This window comes from Chiloscyllium plagiosum, chromosome 17, assembly GCF_004010195.1.
Source record: "Chiloscyllium plagiosum isolate BGI_BamShark_2017 chromosome 17, ASM401019v2, whole genome shotgun sequence".
Lineage (NCBI taxonomy): Eukaryota > Metazoa > Chordata > Chondrichthyes > Orectolobiformes > Hemiscylliidae > Chiloscyllium > Chiloscyllium plagiosum.
The window spans coordinates 30134663-30150737 of NC_057726.1; the positions used below are offsets into that span (position 1 = coordinate 30134663).

Below are 16075 nucleotides of genomic sequence, written 5' to 3' on the forward strand. Positions count from 1 at the left end.
ACAATTTTCTGATTCAGTATGTGGATGTACCTACTAGAGAAGGTGCAAAACTTGACCTACTCTTGGGAAATAAGGCAGAGCAGGTGACTGAGGTGTCAGTGGGGGAGCACTGTGGGGCCAGCGACCATAATTCTATTTGTTTTAAAATAATGATGGAAAAGGATAGACCAGATCTAAAAGTTGAAGTTCTAAATTGGAGAAAAGCCAATTTTGACGGTATTAGGCAAGAACTTTCAAAAGCTGATTTAATTCAGAGAACTATTTGAAATAACCACATTCTGAGATTAGTTAGACATTACATTTGATGGATGTTCCTCTAGATTGGCAGATGCTGGTTCTTTGCATAATGACCAAAGGCAGTTTGCAGGATATCATGGCAGAAGCTGCTACTATGTGGGGGTGGGGCTTGGGAGTATGGCAGGGGGAAGCTTTGTTTTGGCTAAAGAGTATCCACTGAAAGTCACTGGGATTTACCTGGTGGATACCCTACATGATAGAGGGAATACCTGCTGCTAGTAAAATGCTAGCTGCAGTGCAAAAAGGTCCTTCCATGGCCATGCAATGGCTCTGGTCTGGAAGGCCATTTGTCACCTTATTATTACTGGTATGATAACATGGCAGAAGGAAAAAAGGGGTACACCAGCCCACCTTCTCTCATTAATTTATAGGCAGCCACCTCCCACTATATTCACGGTGGTATATAGAAACATAGAAAGAAAGGGATTCCAAGTAGCAATATGGCCAATTGGCCCTTTGGACCTGGTCAACCATTTAATAAAATATGGCTGACCCTGGTTAAGGTCTCAACTCCACTTTCCTGTCTGCCGTCCATAAACCTTGACACCCTATCTATCAAAGATCTCTCACTTGTCCTTGAATAAATTGGAAGACAGAGCCTTCACTACCTTCTGGGGAAGAGAATTCCACTCTCTAATGACTCATTTACTGGAATTGTTTCTCCTCATCTCTGACTTAAAAGAGAAACCTCCTATTCTTAAACTGTCTCTCTTGTTTTTGGCTTTTCCCCTCAAGAGGAAACACCCTCCCAAAAACCAAAGTACCCAGTCCCCTCAAGATTTTATGTGCACCAATAAGATCACCTCTCAATTTCTAAATTCCTAGTGAGTATATGCCAAACGTATTGACCCTTTCTTCATAAGATTAGCCGTTCCTCTCAGAAATAAGTCAAATGAACTTTCTGTAGAAACTTTGCAAAATCAATAATATCTTTTTTCAGAAAGAAGACCAGAACTATACACAGTGTACCACTGGTGATCTTAACAATGCCCTGTACAGTTGTAGTAAAACTTGCCTACTTGTGTATTCCATTTCCCTAGCAATAAACTGCATCATTCCATTTACCTTGTCACTTGCTGAACCTGCAATTAATGTTGTGATTCATGTACTAGGACATTCAAATCCATCTTTATCACTGAGTTCTACAATCTGTCTCTACTTAAATAGCATATTGCTTTTGTATTCTTCTTAGTAAACTGGACAAGTATTTGTTTACCCACATTATATGGCATCTGCCAACTATTTTGACCTCATGTTTGACCCGTGTGTATCCTCTTGCAGACTCTCAACCTCTTATTGACAACATATTTTCCTACCTATCTTGGTGTCCTCAGCAAGTTTAGCCACCATACTCTCTAAATCATCAATATAGATTATAAATAGTTGAGGACCCAGGACTGATCCCTGTCGTACTTCAAGTTACAACTCGCTAATCTGAAAAAGCTTGATTTATCCCTGCTCTCTCCATCCTGTTAGCTAATCAATCCTTTATTCACACTAATATGTTACCCTCTATAGCAGGTGCCACAGATAATCTGCCACAGGTACAGTTGATTTCTGAGGAGCTGCTGGGTGGATCTTACTCCTGCCACAATTGTGTGTTGGAGATGCTAGAAAGTTTGGGGTTCTCCTTTACATAAGGTTTTGTCTTGACTTCATGGTGAGGCTACATTGAGGGGCCAGAGACAGTTCTTGGATACCTGAAAGCAGATAGGCAGAAGGTGGCGATTAGCATCGAGGCTGGGGGTGTTGATGTTGGAATGGAGGGTACATTTTGGTAATTGAATAGTCATTAGATCACACCATCTGCAGCTTTAATCTCAAGTCAAGTTTCAGGATGACATTGGTGAGGGTTGAGGAAGTGTTTAAGGCAGGAATATTCCATCATGTTAGATGCTGTCACCAACACTGGTCATGGTGACCCAATTTTGGAAGCTGGTCTCCACCAGGTTCAGGGAAATGCAAGCATGCTCACTCCCTCCTGTTCTGTGCGCATCTAGTCCTGCAAAAGAGATGAAAGAATATCATTGAATGCATTGCAAAGAGTGTGCCTGTCATGGACACATAGCTGAGAGAAACTGAAGACTGCAGATCAGAGTCGAAAAGTGTGGTACTGGAAAAGCACAGCAGGTCAGGCAACATCTGAGGAGCAGGTGAGTTGACATTTTGGGCATAAACCCTTCATTAGGAATGTTGGCGGGGTGGTTTGGGGGGAGAAGGGTGCTCAGAGATAAATAGGAAGATTCGGGTGGGGGTGGGGGCAAGGTAGCTGGGAAAGCAATAGGTAGACACAGGTGGGGTGTGTGATGGTGATAGGTCAGAGAGCAGGATGGAGCTGATGGGTGAGAAGGAAGATGGACAGGTAGGAGAGTTCAAGAGGGAAGTGCTGAGTTGGAGGCTTGGATCTGGGAATCCGACTGCCGCAGCTACCTGGACATCTTCTTCAAACCCACTGGCTCCCACAGCTATGTGGACTACACCACCTCCCACCTCCTGTAAAAACGCTATCCCTTACTCCCAAATCCTCTGCCTCAGCCGTATCTGCAATTCCACTCCAGGACAACCCAGATGGCCTCCTATTTCAAGGACCACAATTTCCCCTCCCACGTGCTCAACAATACCCTCCAGTGCATTTCCTCCACTTCCTGCACCTCTGCCCTTGAACCCAACCCCTTCAACTGCAACAAGGATAGTACCCCCCGAGTCCTCACCTTCCACTTTCCAACCCCACCAACCTCCGGATACAGCGCATCATCCTCTGCCATTTCTGCCACCTTCAGTCAGGCCCCACCACCAGAAGGATATTTCCTTCCCCACCCCTATCTTGTTCTGCAGAGACCATTCCTCACATCCAAGGCTCCAATGGATCTTCCCAAATCCAGCAGAGATTTTCCGGCACATCCAAACGCCTCATCTGCTGCATCTGTTGCTCTCGATGTGGTCTTCTCTACATTGGAGAGACAGGATACCAACTTGCGGAACTTTTCAGGGAACATCTCTGAGACACATCACCCAACAACCCACACCTCTGTGGCCGAACACTTCCACTCCACCTCCCACTCTGCCAAGAATATCCAAGTCCTGGTTTGCCTCCACTGCCAAATCCAAGCCACCCGACACCTGGAGAAAGAATGCCTCATCTTCTTTTTCGGGACCCTCCAACCTCATGGCATCAAGGTCGACTTCACCAGTTTCCTCATCTCCTCTCCCCCTACCTCATCCTAGACCCAACCCTCCAATTTGGCACTGCCCACTTGAATTGTCCTACCTGTCCATCTTCTTTCCCATCTATCTGCTCCACCCTCCCCTCCAACCTATCACTATCAAACTCCACCTACATCTACCTATTGCCTTCCCAGTTACCTTCCAACCACCCCCACCCCCATATTTATCTCCCATCCCTCTTCTCCCTCTACATTCCTAATAAAGGGCTTCTGCCTGAAACATCAACATTCCTGCTCCTCAGATGCTGCCTGACCTGTGTTTTTCCAGCACCACATTTTTTGACATAGACCATAGCTGACCGTATTTGGAACCTTTAAGATGTGAGTGTGAGGCTTATAATAGCAACATGTGTGACCGAAATTTGAGATGAGTCCTGATTACTGGATACTGCTGATGGATGGGCATTGGGTATGTTTGATTTAAAGTATGTGTAGGTTTGGTAGTGCAGTGTTAAGAACAGAATAAAGAACCCCTACAGAACTCAGTCTATCCAAACTAGACGGTACTGTTCCAAATATACACAACAGTCCCAATAGCAAACTTCCTTAAAAAAAACAGTAAAAATGGAACAAACACTTACAGGTGAAGTTAGAAAAGCAGAAGGAAAGAGAGTTTAGCAACTTGTTTCAACACAGCTGGAGTCCTAACTAGTTCTGCACTGAACTGCTCAGCCAGGTAGAGAGCTGACCACTCCCCTTTCATTATACAGGTCACTTCTAAAACATGACCACTTTGGCCTGAAGTCTCATCTGTTTATATATAAACAAAGGGCCTCTCAACAATCCTTTTCATCTCTGTATCAAACTAGTCACCTTGGAGCCAGGAGGGTTTTATGACCCCTCTGATAATAACCAAGGACACAGTGTCTTTGAGAAAGGGAACAGCTTTGAGAAAAAAGGGACCAGCTTTGTGACAGCAGTGTGTAAAAGATAAAGAGAGTGAAAGGAAAGATCTGCATTTGAACAGCAATTTTCACTTTAGTACAAAGGCTTAATAATTATTGTGCTAGTGTTTCGCATAGGTCGTCAGTGATGTCAACCGCATGTAACTAGAGCCTGAGGGAAGAAGCTTTCAAACTCTCCTGTGCCAGAGGAGCCCAGAGCACTCTCTGTCAAACACTTTCGAAGGATGCAGTCAATGCCAATACTGACAGGAAAGTGAAAAGATTTTGCCTGACAGAGAGCACTCCTGTACATGCAATCAAAGCAACTCAACTTGACTGGAATCCAAGAAAGCTGCTTAGAAGTGCTCTGAGTTACCTTTGTCCAAGCCCCTGGACTTTGCAGGGTGCCTTAAGAAGTTGCACCCTGTGTAAACTGACATTGCTGATTCAAGTGATGTGGGACGGGTTCTGGACACACTCAGAAGCAAAATAATAATCGGGTCAGTGCGTTCCTGTTCTAACATTATGTTAAGAAGACAGGGGTTTGTGCAGAAACTGCTAAATATGTAGCAAACTTTAAAGAGTTTGATTTCTACATGAACTTTCATAGCAGTGCTGCCACAGACTGGACTAAATTCAGCAGGATACCCAGAAAATCTTTATTCTTTTGGTAATGATTTGCATTAGGTGCCAGATGACTGTGGATATGGGAGAGATCTTAGAGCGTCAGTAAGTAAGCTGAGCTGTGGGACAATGTGATACCCACCATTGTTTTATGTTTCCATTATGGCAAGCAAACACAGCATCACCACCAAGCCACATGGGATCAATGTGGATTTCACCAGTTACCTCATCTTCCCTCCCCCCACCTTATCCCAGAACCAACCTTCCAACTTGGCAGCGCCCTCTTGACTTGTTCTACCTGTCCGTCTTCCTTCTCATTTATCTGCTCCACCCTCCTCTCCGAACTATCACCATCATCCCACCTTCATCTATCTACACGCTCTCAACTACCTTCCTCCAAAGCAGACAAGTTCCAGAGGGAACTTCTGAAACTACTCACAGGACTTGGAAGCTGCAAATAACTCACCATATCACTGCCTACTCATGTCAAGCAAGTTTTCACATTTCTCTTAAAAAGTTTAAAAGAAGCCATTCTACAAAAGGCAATGATATCAATACTGGCACCCAGTCCACTTCATGGTGCTCTGGCATGGTGTCTGTACCCAAGCCAAATGGCTCCCTCTATATCTGTGCCAACTTTACACAACTGGGTGGAGGTGTGAGAAGTGCACTCCAAGGTATCCACTGATGAAAATACCTGTGTCAACCTAAATCCTGGCATATGGTGACCCAGACCAACCATTATTGTGGCAACTGAAGCATCTGCATTGTTCTAAGAGCTGGTTTGTTCCATGTCCAGTGTGATAGCTCCAAATGTCCTGTCCACCCTTCCTTCAGGGCACTGACAGATACAGAGCTGCGCCACAAGTCCATTGAGAGAGCCACCTGGATCTGTGAAATTAGAGTTTCTGTAATTAGAGCTTGGATCTCAAATTCAAACTCCAGATGGGTCATAAGCCATTAATGACCTTCATAACACCATGGAGCTGCCAAAATTCCAGCTCAAATCCAAAGGTTCCAATTCTATCTTCTACAGTTTGATGCCAACATGGAGTATGTCTATGGGAGAGTTCAGATCCTGGTTAATGTTTTATTCCATATTCCTGTGGGGAAACCTGCATGAAGTGATTACTCTTTTATTCGGGATGTGGTGTTCTATGCAGTTTTGTTCATAGAATTATAGAATCCCTACGGTGTGGAAGCAGGTCATTGAGCCCATCGAGTTCACACTGACCCTCCAAACAGCATTCCATCCAGACCCAACCCCCTCCTACGATATCGTTGTACCTCTGCAATTCACCAAACCTGGACAACTTTGGACTGTGGGAGGAAACTGGAGGAAATCCAAGCTGATATGACTAGAATGTGCAAACCCTGCACTGACAGTAACCCATAGCTGGGATTGTACCCAGGTCTATGGCACTGTGAGGCAGCAGTACTAATCACTGAGCTATCATGCTGCTGTTGATCATGCTTTTTCCAGTGACCGCTCATAAAATGGATGACATTTGTTCAACTCAGGATACCATGCTGAATCCTCACAAATGTGAGATTGCCGTGTCATAGAATGACCTGCATATATCATTACTAATGTACTCGAAGGCAGTACTTCAAGCAATATCATCGTCATAGCCTTCTGGATGACTTGCTGGTCTATTACAACTGCATTCTTACCCCCAGGGTCATGAGGCTGGACATTCTGCAATGTTCCACCAGGTTCACTGGGGAATTACCAAATACCAAGCAACACCCTCTGGTGGTCAGGTATATTGAAGTCCATTGGAGACATAGTCTCCAATTGTCCAACGTGTGCTAACATAGACAGAACACAAAGTGCCTGTGATGGTGCTATCACTCTCATTTTGTTGTTGGGAATGCTGGGGATGGATCTGTTCACCTTCCAGGGTAAAACCCGTCTTAGCGTTGTCAATTCATATTCCCAATGGCTGAAGGTCAAGTGATTAGACAGCCCTACCTCAATGGCTGTAATCACAATGCTCAGAGATATTTGCCACATATGACATTCCTGTGGTAGTCATCTCAGACAAAGGCCTGCAGTTTGTGAATGACTGTTAAACACTTCACTGATTTGTACAATTTTGTACGCATTACCAGTTCCCCTCAATTCTCACGGCCAATGATAGGAAGATTTGTTTGGTTAAGGACCAATTAAAGAAAAACAGTAACATCGATCCTGTGTTACTTAGTTATAGGTCCACACCTTTACACAATGATCTGATTCATTTGAAGCTCCTAACATGAAAGAGATTATATGCTCTGTTCAAAGTCCTCTGCATACCCTTTGCTTAGGAATCCCAGAGACTGGCTTGGATAAGAACCAAAAGAAGGAGGATCATTATCATACAAACCAAGCTATCACCTTTGACAGCCACCAAGGTACAGAAACAGCCAGCTCTTCATCCTTGGAGTGTGTCTGGATGTGGGATCAGAACCTACTTGACCAAGTTTTGCACACTTTGACATGTTTTTTGGTCAACACTGACTACAATGTCCTCACACACAACAGTGTAGATGTTTAACAGTGGTGTCAGATGATGTTACTGCATAATCTGAAGGAAGAAGGTTCTAATGATGTCCTGCAAAAGTCTGCCTCTATAATAGTTTAACCAGTCAATGAATATTGACTAGTTTTCTCCAGTGTGCTTTTCAGCTCTCTCCATTCTTTCACACTCAGCCAGAGCTTGTATTAATATATTCACAACCACCAAATGTTTCAAAGCACTCTATAGCCATAGAGATGTTTTGAAGCATAGTCACATGATCGCAAAATGTTATGCCACAGAAAGAGGCCATCTGGACCACTATGTCTGCACTGACTTTTCAAATGAACATCATTACCTCCTGCCAATCCGCTGCATTTTCCTGGTTTCTGTGCAAGTAATCATCCAGTACCCTCACAAATGCTTCAATTGTATCTGCTTCCACCACACTTCCAGGCAGTGCATTTCAGATCTTTGTTTTTTCAAAATCCTTTCAAGTCTGTGTGCTCTGTTTATTGATTCCTTTACAAGCAGGAACAGCTTCTCCTTAACTATTTTATCCAGCTCACTCATGATTTTTGAAAATCTTAGTTCACTTCTCAGCCTTCTTCTGTCCAAGGAGAACAGTCCCAACTCCTTCACTCTATTGTCGTAACTGAAATTTTTCATCCCTGGAACCATACTTGTAAATCACTTTGGCACTCTTTCAAATGCGTTCACATTCCTGTTATAATGTGGTACTAACAACTTACACAATACTCTGGCTGATGTGATGTTAGTAATGTGGGAAATGCAATTGTTAATTTTCACTCAGCAAATTCCCACAAGCAGCAATTTGGAAGTGACCAGACCATTGGTTTTATGACATTAGTTGAGGGATAAATATTGCCAGAACATGGTCTTTTTCTTCAAAATAGAGAGATGGATCTTTCATATACATGTAAGTAGACATGTGGGACATTGATTTAACATCTTACTGGAAAGATGGCTCATTCCAATTGTGTTGCACTCCCTCAGTACTGCAGCGGATTGTCAGCCTTGATTGTTATGTCCAAATCAGAAAGTGGGGATTAAATTTAGAGGTGAATGTTTTATCAACTGAAGCACAGCTGATACATATGAAGACATTAGTTGCTGTATGGAGTTTATTAAATCTACAGCAATGTCTTCTAACCAGAATCCTTGCATTGGTCCACATGGCTATCAGCTACCATTTGCTATCTCTGCCTGGAGAGTCTCGTGCATCCCTGGGAGACATTGCACCTCTCCTCCTTTTCAATTTCTGTGCTAAGATTTTGAGTCCTGCAACTCTAAACCTGAGGGGCCTCCCTATGGCCAGCTGCTTAATTAATATTCTTTGAGAAACACCTTCACAGTTACAACCCTACCCTTGAAGTTCTGCTTGCAAATAACTTGCGTGACCCACGTAGACACTTGGACCTTACTGAGCATTCAGCCTCTAAGCATCATATATTGTTATCTCATTGCCTGAGAATTCTGGCACTTGCAAAGATTTAGCTCTGATTGTTCTCCCAATTCTTTGTAGACTCAAATCTCAATTTGTTTCTTCACATCAGTCAGGCAGAATGAAAAACCTCTTCATAATCTACTTCATAGACAAAGTCTCTACAAACCCTAAGATGAGATAGTAGTACAGCAAAGAAACAGGTTTTCCTGAACTTCCTTGTTTATGAAAGGTTGTCTTGCAGACTTTTTATTCTGATCATTTTTTTAATGTTTATGAAAGAATCTGAAGATTAGCATTCTTTTCACTTGAATCTTTTAGAAAGTTTCATATCTTTTTAAATTAATAATAATTTACAATGGTTGGAATAATTGTCCTTCAATTCATTCTACAATTAAGTCAAGGAAAATTCCAGTAACCTCTGAATTTTTATATAAGTTTGATTACAGGGTTCTTGTGGTCCCTACCCCTCAACCAGGAGACCTGACTTCACATATATTTTGTGGGGTGAATTTGTACTTGCTGAGTTACATTGTACTTTGCTCAAAAACTGCTTGAATTCATGTAAGACTCTGTTATCTCACTTTTTAGATTAGAATCAGTCTAAACATTATGGCACAAACAGTGAACACAGGGGGCTAACACCATTAACATAATAGCTGGCTAATACCAATTGTTACAGTTAACCTGAGAATGTAACTTCTTAAAAAAAAAGTTTTGTGATTTACACATGACAGAAGTGAAACTATCGTGGTATTCGAAGAGATGAAAGACTCAACAAACAATCAAGGTATTTTTCATTGTATAATTTCAGTTACATTGCACTGTAAACTTTTGCTATAAATTCTGTGTCTTACAATTGTGTACTCCACAACCACCTGATAAAGGAGCGGTGCTCCGAAAGCTAGTGCTTCCAATTAAACTTGTTGGACTCGTGTTGTGTGATTTTTAACTTTGTACAACCCAGTCCAACAGCCAGTCCAAATCATCATTACCAGAGTATAGTTGGTTCTAAGGTGACAACACAATCATGCTTTTTTGCCAGATTATTTTCTATGGTTATCTCCATTCTATTACATTATGTTGACCACCAGGAGATTTGCTCCAAAGCACATGGTGCTGATTGTTGCATTTTTTTTCTCTTCCCTGAAGTGGTTTTTTAAAAAATTCCTTGACATTGTTCTGGATGTGACATTCTAGGGTCACTACTGAGGCTGGGTGTAATCCACAAAGGAATTTCCCGGACAGTCACTGAATTTTTTAAAAAGCAAGATAAACTATCCATCTTAAAATTTAATATGTCAGTAAGTAATCCTGAGTTTTGATACATTGATTACATCATTTATTATTGTCACATGTACTGAGATACAGTGAAAAATGTTGTTTTGAGTTCAGATTGTACCATTCAACCAGAGTGCAGAATACAATGTTATAGCTGCAGAGAAGCTGCTGAGAGAGGGATCAGAATAGCGTTTGAGAGGTCCATTCAAAAGTCTGATAACAGCAGGGAGGAAGCTGTTCTTCAATCTATTCATACATAAATCAAAATTTTATATCTTCTGCCTGATGGAGGAGGATGGAAGAGATTATAACTGGGATGGAGGAATCTTTGATTACGCTGGTGCTTTCCTGAGGCAGCAGGAAGTGTAGATAGAGCCAATGGATTGAGGGCTGGTGTGCGTGATGGACTGGGCTGTGTTCATAACTCTCCAGTTTCTTGCGGTCTTGGGAAGAGCAGTTGCCAAACTGCACTGTGATGCATCCAGATAGGATGCTTTCTGTGGTGTATCTATAAAAATTGGTTAGAGTCCTTGAAGACATGCTGAATTTCCTTCACCTCCTGAGGATGTAGAGATGTTGTTGTGCTTTCTTGGCCATCGCGTTGATGTGGGTGGACCAGGACAGATTGTTGGTGATCATCATTCCCAGGAACTTGATGCTGTTGACGATTTCCACTTCAACATCATTGTTGCAGTCAGGGGCGTGCCCTCCACTCTGCTTCCTGAAGCCAATGACCAGCTCCCTTCATTTTATTGACATTGATGGAGAGATTGTTGTCTTTACACCATGCGACTAAACATTCAATCTCTTTCCTGTATTCCATCTTGTCGTTGTTTGATGGAGCTGTAGTCACAAAGTAGGAGCCTGACATAAATATTCTTGTTCTGCAGATATTACAGGGATGAGTGTAGGGCCAGGGAAACAATCCTTTGGACCTCTTGCACCAGTAGCTGAATTGAAAAGAATCAAGGGAATCTGGGAGGCTGGAGCTGACATGAGACACGACTAACCTCCTAAAGCACTTCATAATTATGGAGGTCAGAGGTACTAGGCAGTTGTCATTGAGGCACGCTACATGAGTTTTCTTTGACACCAGGATGATGGTGGTTTTCTTGAAGCAAGTGGGGACATCAGACCAAAGCAAGGAGAGGTTCAAGATGCATGTGATTATTCTTGCTAGCTGGTTTGCGCAGGATCTGAGTGCATGGCCATAGGTTCACTCTCAAGAAGGCCAATCTAACGTCTGCGGTGGTGACTGTGAGTGCAGGTGCATCCAAGGCTGATGGGTCAGGTGACATTGTTTCATTGACCTTCTATTTAAAGTGAGCATAGAATGCATTGAGCTCATTGGTTAGGGCTGTATTGTTCCTTGCAATTCTGTTTGAGTTTGTTTTGTAGCCTGTTATGGTAGATCTTGCCACAAACAACAGGTGTCTGTGTGGTTGTCTGAGTCTCAAACTTAATTTGGTATTGCCTCTTGGCGTCTCTAATGGCCTTGCAAAAATCATACTTAATTCCTGTATAGGTCAGTGTCACCTGTCTTAAATGCCTCAGATCTGGACTTCAGTAGGGAGTGGATCTCCCAGTTGTCTCACGGCTTCCTGTTGGCGAACATTCAGATTAATTTCTTTGGCATGCAGTGTCACTTACTAATGAAGTGTGTGACAGTTGTTGCATAGTTGTTTAGGTTGGCTGTTCAGTTCTTGAATATGGCCCAGTCCACTGACTCTAAGCAGTTCTGTAGAAGCCCTCCATTGCCTCAGACCAACACCGCACTACTTTCTATACTGGGTCCTCATGCTTCAGCTTCTGTTTGTAAGCTGCGAGGAGAAACACCGCAGAATGATCCATTTGAGCATTTCTCGAATTCCAAAACCAAAACCAAAACCAAAGCTCTCCAGTCTTGATTAAAAATTTTAAAAAATGGAAAGACCTTTATGGCATTATAGGGCTGGAGACATTTTTTGCAAAATAACTGGTAATTAATTAAAGTAGAACAAAACCCAGTCTTTGATGATTCTAAGCTCATTGGCTCTAAATAGAACAGAAGTGAATGGATTCAACTGATTAAAATTGATCCTTCATTCATCTGCCTAGCTCTGCTTAAGCGCTCCCTTCCCAGCTATAAGTCGTGACTTTTGCTTCATTTATTACAAATTCAAATACAGATTACATCATTCTTCATCTGATGATTTTGTTAAGATTCTTTTAAAGTTACAGGCAGTAGACAGGCTGTGGGAACTGTTGATCATTTTTGAGCCGCAGGCTAGCATTTTACTGTGTAAAATATTAGAGCTGTTCTGTTCATCTACCATACTGGAGCCATGTCTTGATCTATGCAGTTCTGAACAAAAATGTCTAGATTTATTAAGTTGCCCTATATTCTAGAAACAAAGTCCAGTTATCCAATGTAAGGTGAACATTGGAACTCGGTACATCTGATATTCCAAACAGTCATCAATAAGAGTGTAATGAACCCGTAAAATTGTTCTGCTTTGCAGGTTGACCGGACTGAAGTTATAAAGAGTAACCTGCATCCAGTCTTTTCCAAAGTTTTCAATGTGGATTATTATTTTGAGGAGGTTCAGAAGCTTCGATTTGAAGTATATGATATCCATGGCCACTGCAGTATTGGTACTCGTGATGATGACTTTCTGGGTGGTGTAGAGTGCACTCTGGGACAGGTAAGTACTAGAATAAACACTATTTTCTTCACAATTCTAATAATTACAGGGCTAGTTGATATTTTAATTCTTTCTTTCCCTATCATATTAAATCAACAATTTTAATGATGAGAATATAGATTAGTCAAAGCTGTAAAAATTTCTGTTAACTCCAGTATTGGAGAATTTCAAAGTTTAATATTAGTGTTTAATAAATAAAAATTGATCTAATACTTATTACAATCTTCTGTCAAAGCAAGGGGGCACCTGCACTCAGCTACCAATAAAAGAGATACAGCTTGTGTCTATACTTAATGCCTTGTATGTCTTTATAAGATATCAACTGAAATCTGCTCTTCTGCGTATATCAATGATGTGTTGCATTAGCTAAAAATGATTTTAAGATTAGTTTCATCCAGAAACCATCCAAAAATGTCAATGTTTTATTTTTCTTTGGTAATGCATCACTTAATGTACATGCAATATCTTTTGTGTGCCACTTAAACATATTGGCCTAATTATTTTATTAGCTAAAATTAATAATAAGAACAAAGGAAGCATGAAGTATTGCTTAAGTAAACAGTCCATGTTCCAAAGTAATTAAAAATACCTCAGGTTTTTTTCTAACCGTATGTAATAATATTTTCTTTAAACCAGTCTCTAAAGTGATGTTTGGCACGGAATCAAACATCTATAAGAGTCCCTTCTGGCCCCTGATTGTCAATAAACTAGCAAAGAGAGTTATTTAATAAAGATCTTTGATGCTTGATACACCTGCTTGCTGACTTGAACTTCAAATGGTGATGAAGAAATGTAGAAAAGATATTTTTTCAAAATCTGTTGCCCTAAACAGAATGTCTCCAGCTGAATTAAGCAAATTAAAGTGGCGATCAACTGGTTTCATACAGAGCTACTTTAAAAAGAATCTTTTATGAAATGAGATATGATTTTTCGGTGGTGGTGCATGATGCATTCTTTGAAAAATGAAACAGTAGGAATTTAAAGATATATTTATTTCTATCCAAATAATATAACTTGAAAAATGTGAAATGCTATTGATTTTACTGCAGTTGTATATTTTTAGTGTAAATTGTTTTCATTAGCCAGGATTTGTCATTCATTTTAACTTGCCTTGAGAGAAACTGATCTGGTTTGTAATGCTTGTTTTACTTTGTACTGAAATTGGTGGAGAATATTAGCCTGTGGGGTATAAAATGGATACCTGAGCTAATCTGATCCTTTCGTTCTAGATGGGTTAGACTAACGTGATCCTCTATGGATTGGTTTGGTGGAAATTGAATAATGTTAGTAAATTTAAGACCATGTCTTTAACTCGAGCTATCATTTTCTTATGAAATGTACGGTCATTTTGTTTAAATAAAATTCTTCATTTGATGCAAGGGTTTCCCTTTGTTCCATTAAGTAATTCATGTGCGTAATGTTTGAGGTGCATGTAGTTACTAAAATGTTACAGATGGTGTGATTGATGTTCCTGTTACTTTACATCTCACAGCAGATATGAAATATATCTCTAAGGGAGATGGTCATGATACCATTACTGTATTACGGCATGTGACCTACTCATATAGAGGCCTTAGCTTCCAACTTACTGAACTGCGTCATTTTGCAGCATGACATGCTGAGGGAAGCATGTTGCAGTGCAGCTAAATTGCTTAACAGGAACCCATGCACACTCGTGCCTGTGATTGTAATATGCATTGGGTAAACACCAGGAGCTGTAATAAAAGTTCATTCAAATTTTCAGTGCTGCATGTCCCATGTCTCATATATCTGTTACAGGAGCTAATATAAGAATCACATTGTTGTAATGCATAAGCATATTTCACTATATACATTGCCTTGAGAGCACAGTGGTCAGCACCAAGAACTGCTTATAAAAGAATCTTCACTGAAAATGAGACAGCCCTGGATCATTAATCATTTGGATGACCAGCCACAATAAATTTACATGAATACAGACCTCCTCACTTAAGTAGCCAGAGGGCAGGTTTAGCTTTTCTTCTACTTAAACTTCAGGACCTATCAAGCTGGAAGTCCTCTATCTCTTTACAAACAAACAAAAGATGTTTCAGCTTGCTTCCCAATAGAATAATTGAAGTACAGCAGTTTTAAAAAATACTTCTAGATTTAGGGTTAAACTAACATCAACCATTATGCAATGAGTGATGTAATAACTGATACTCAATTACAGCACAAGCAGAAGTTACTCAATGTCTGGAAGTACAGGAAGAGGTCACACAAGATCAGATCATCTTTCCCCCTTGTTAAATGCTAACTCTGATCACCATGGCTATTCCAATAGTTTGACTAAACGTAACAAAATATGACTGGAAGGAAATTGAACAGAGATAACTGTGCTGTGAGTTCACAAAGTTTATCTGCATTTTCAGTCCTAACCCTTGTGAAACTGAAACCTTGTACAAGTTTTACACGCTGGAAACCCTAATTATACACCTGGATTGTTGCAACTGTAATTAATCTTAATGCATAGTAACTAAAGGGAGTTAGTTGTGTAACTTTACTAGATCAATTGTTATTCTTTCAAACCATAGTTTAAAATAACCAAAAGGATATAGTCTATCCCACCAGTTAAGGAAGCTCAAAATAAACCTTTGATGGGAGTTTTCCTATGAATTCAGTTTTGTGTGATGTGATTTCATATCTTACAGATCGTGGCTCAGAAGAAAATTACAAAGCCTTTGTTCTTAAGATATGGAAAATACGCTGGAAAGTCTACAATTACAGTAAGTATTAGTACTTAAAACTTATTATATATGATTTTAATTCCAAAAAATACATTATTTATCAGAAAACTAAAAGATAGAAACAAAATTTGTTCCAAAATATAATGTTCACTTCATGTGACTATGGCATATAGTATTTGAAATCAAAGTATTGAAATAACAGAACGGACAATGCGCCATCTTTATTCTAACCATTGCTCAGCGCATTATGATAACTGAATTTTAAGAAATAACTTGCTTGATTAAAGTGCTAAAACAGTTTCAAAGCTTCTTTCCAGCTCTGAAAGCTTGGACTGCTACAAACTAACCTGCTGTTCTGTGGTATGATTATTGACCTGGTCTGTCTTTCTGCATGTTAAATAAGTTCAATG

General features: G+C 40.6%; 1 protein-coding gene across 1 annotated transcript in view; it reads left to right on the plus strand.

Moving 5' to 3' along the window:
* The window catches only part of cpne7 (copine VII), a 147659-nt gene that overhangs the window by 54888 nt on the left and 76696 nt on the right, over positions 1-16075 (plus strand). Inside the window, exons 3-4 of the mRNA XM_043706786.1 lie at positions 12778-12960; positions 15630-15704. Of these exons, the coding sequence (XP_043562721.1) occupies positions 12778-12960; positions 15630-15704 (258 nt within the window). The remainder of the gene's footprint in view (positions 1-12777; positions 12961-15629; positions 15705-16075) is intronic.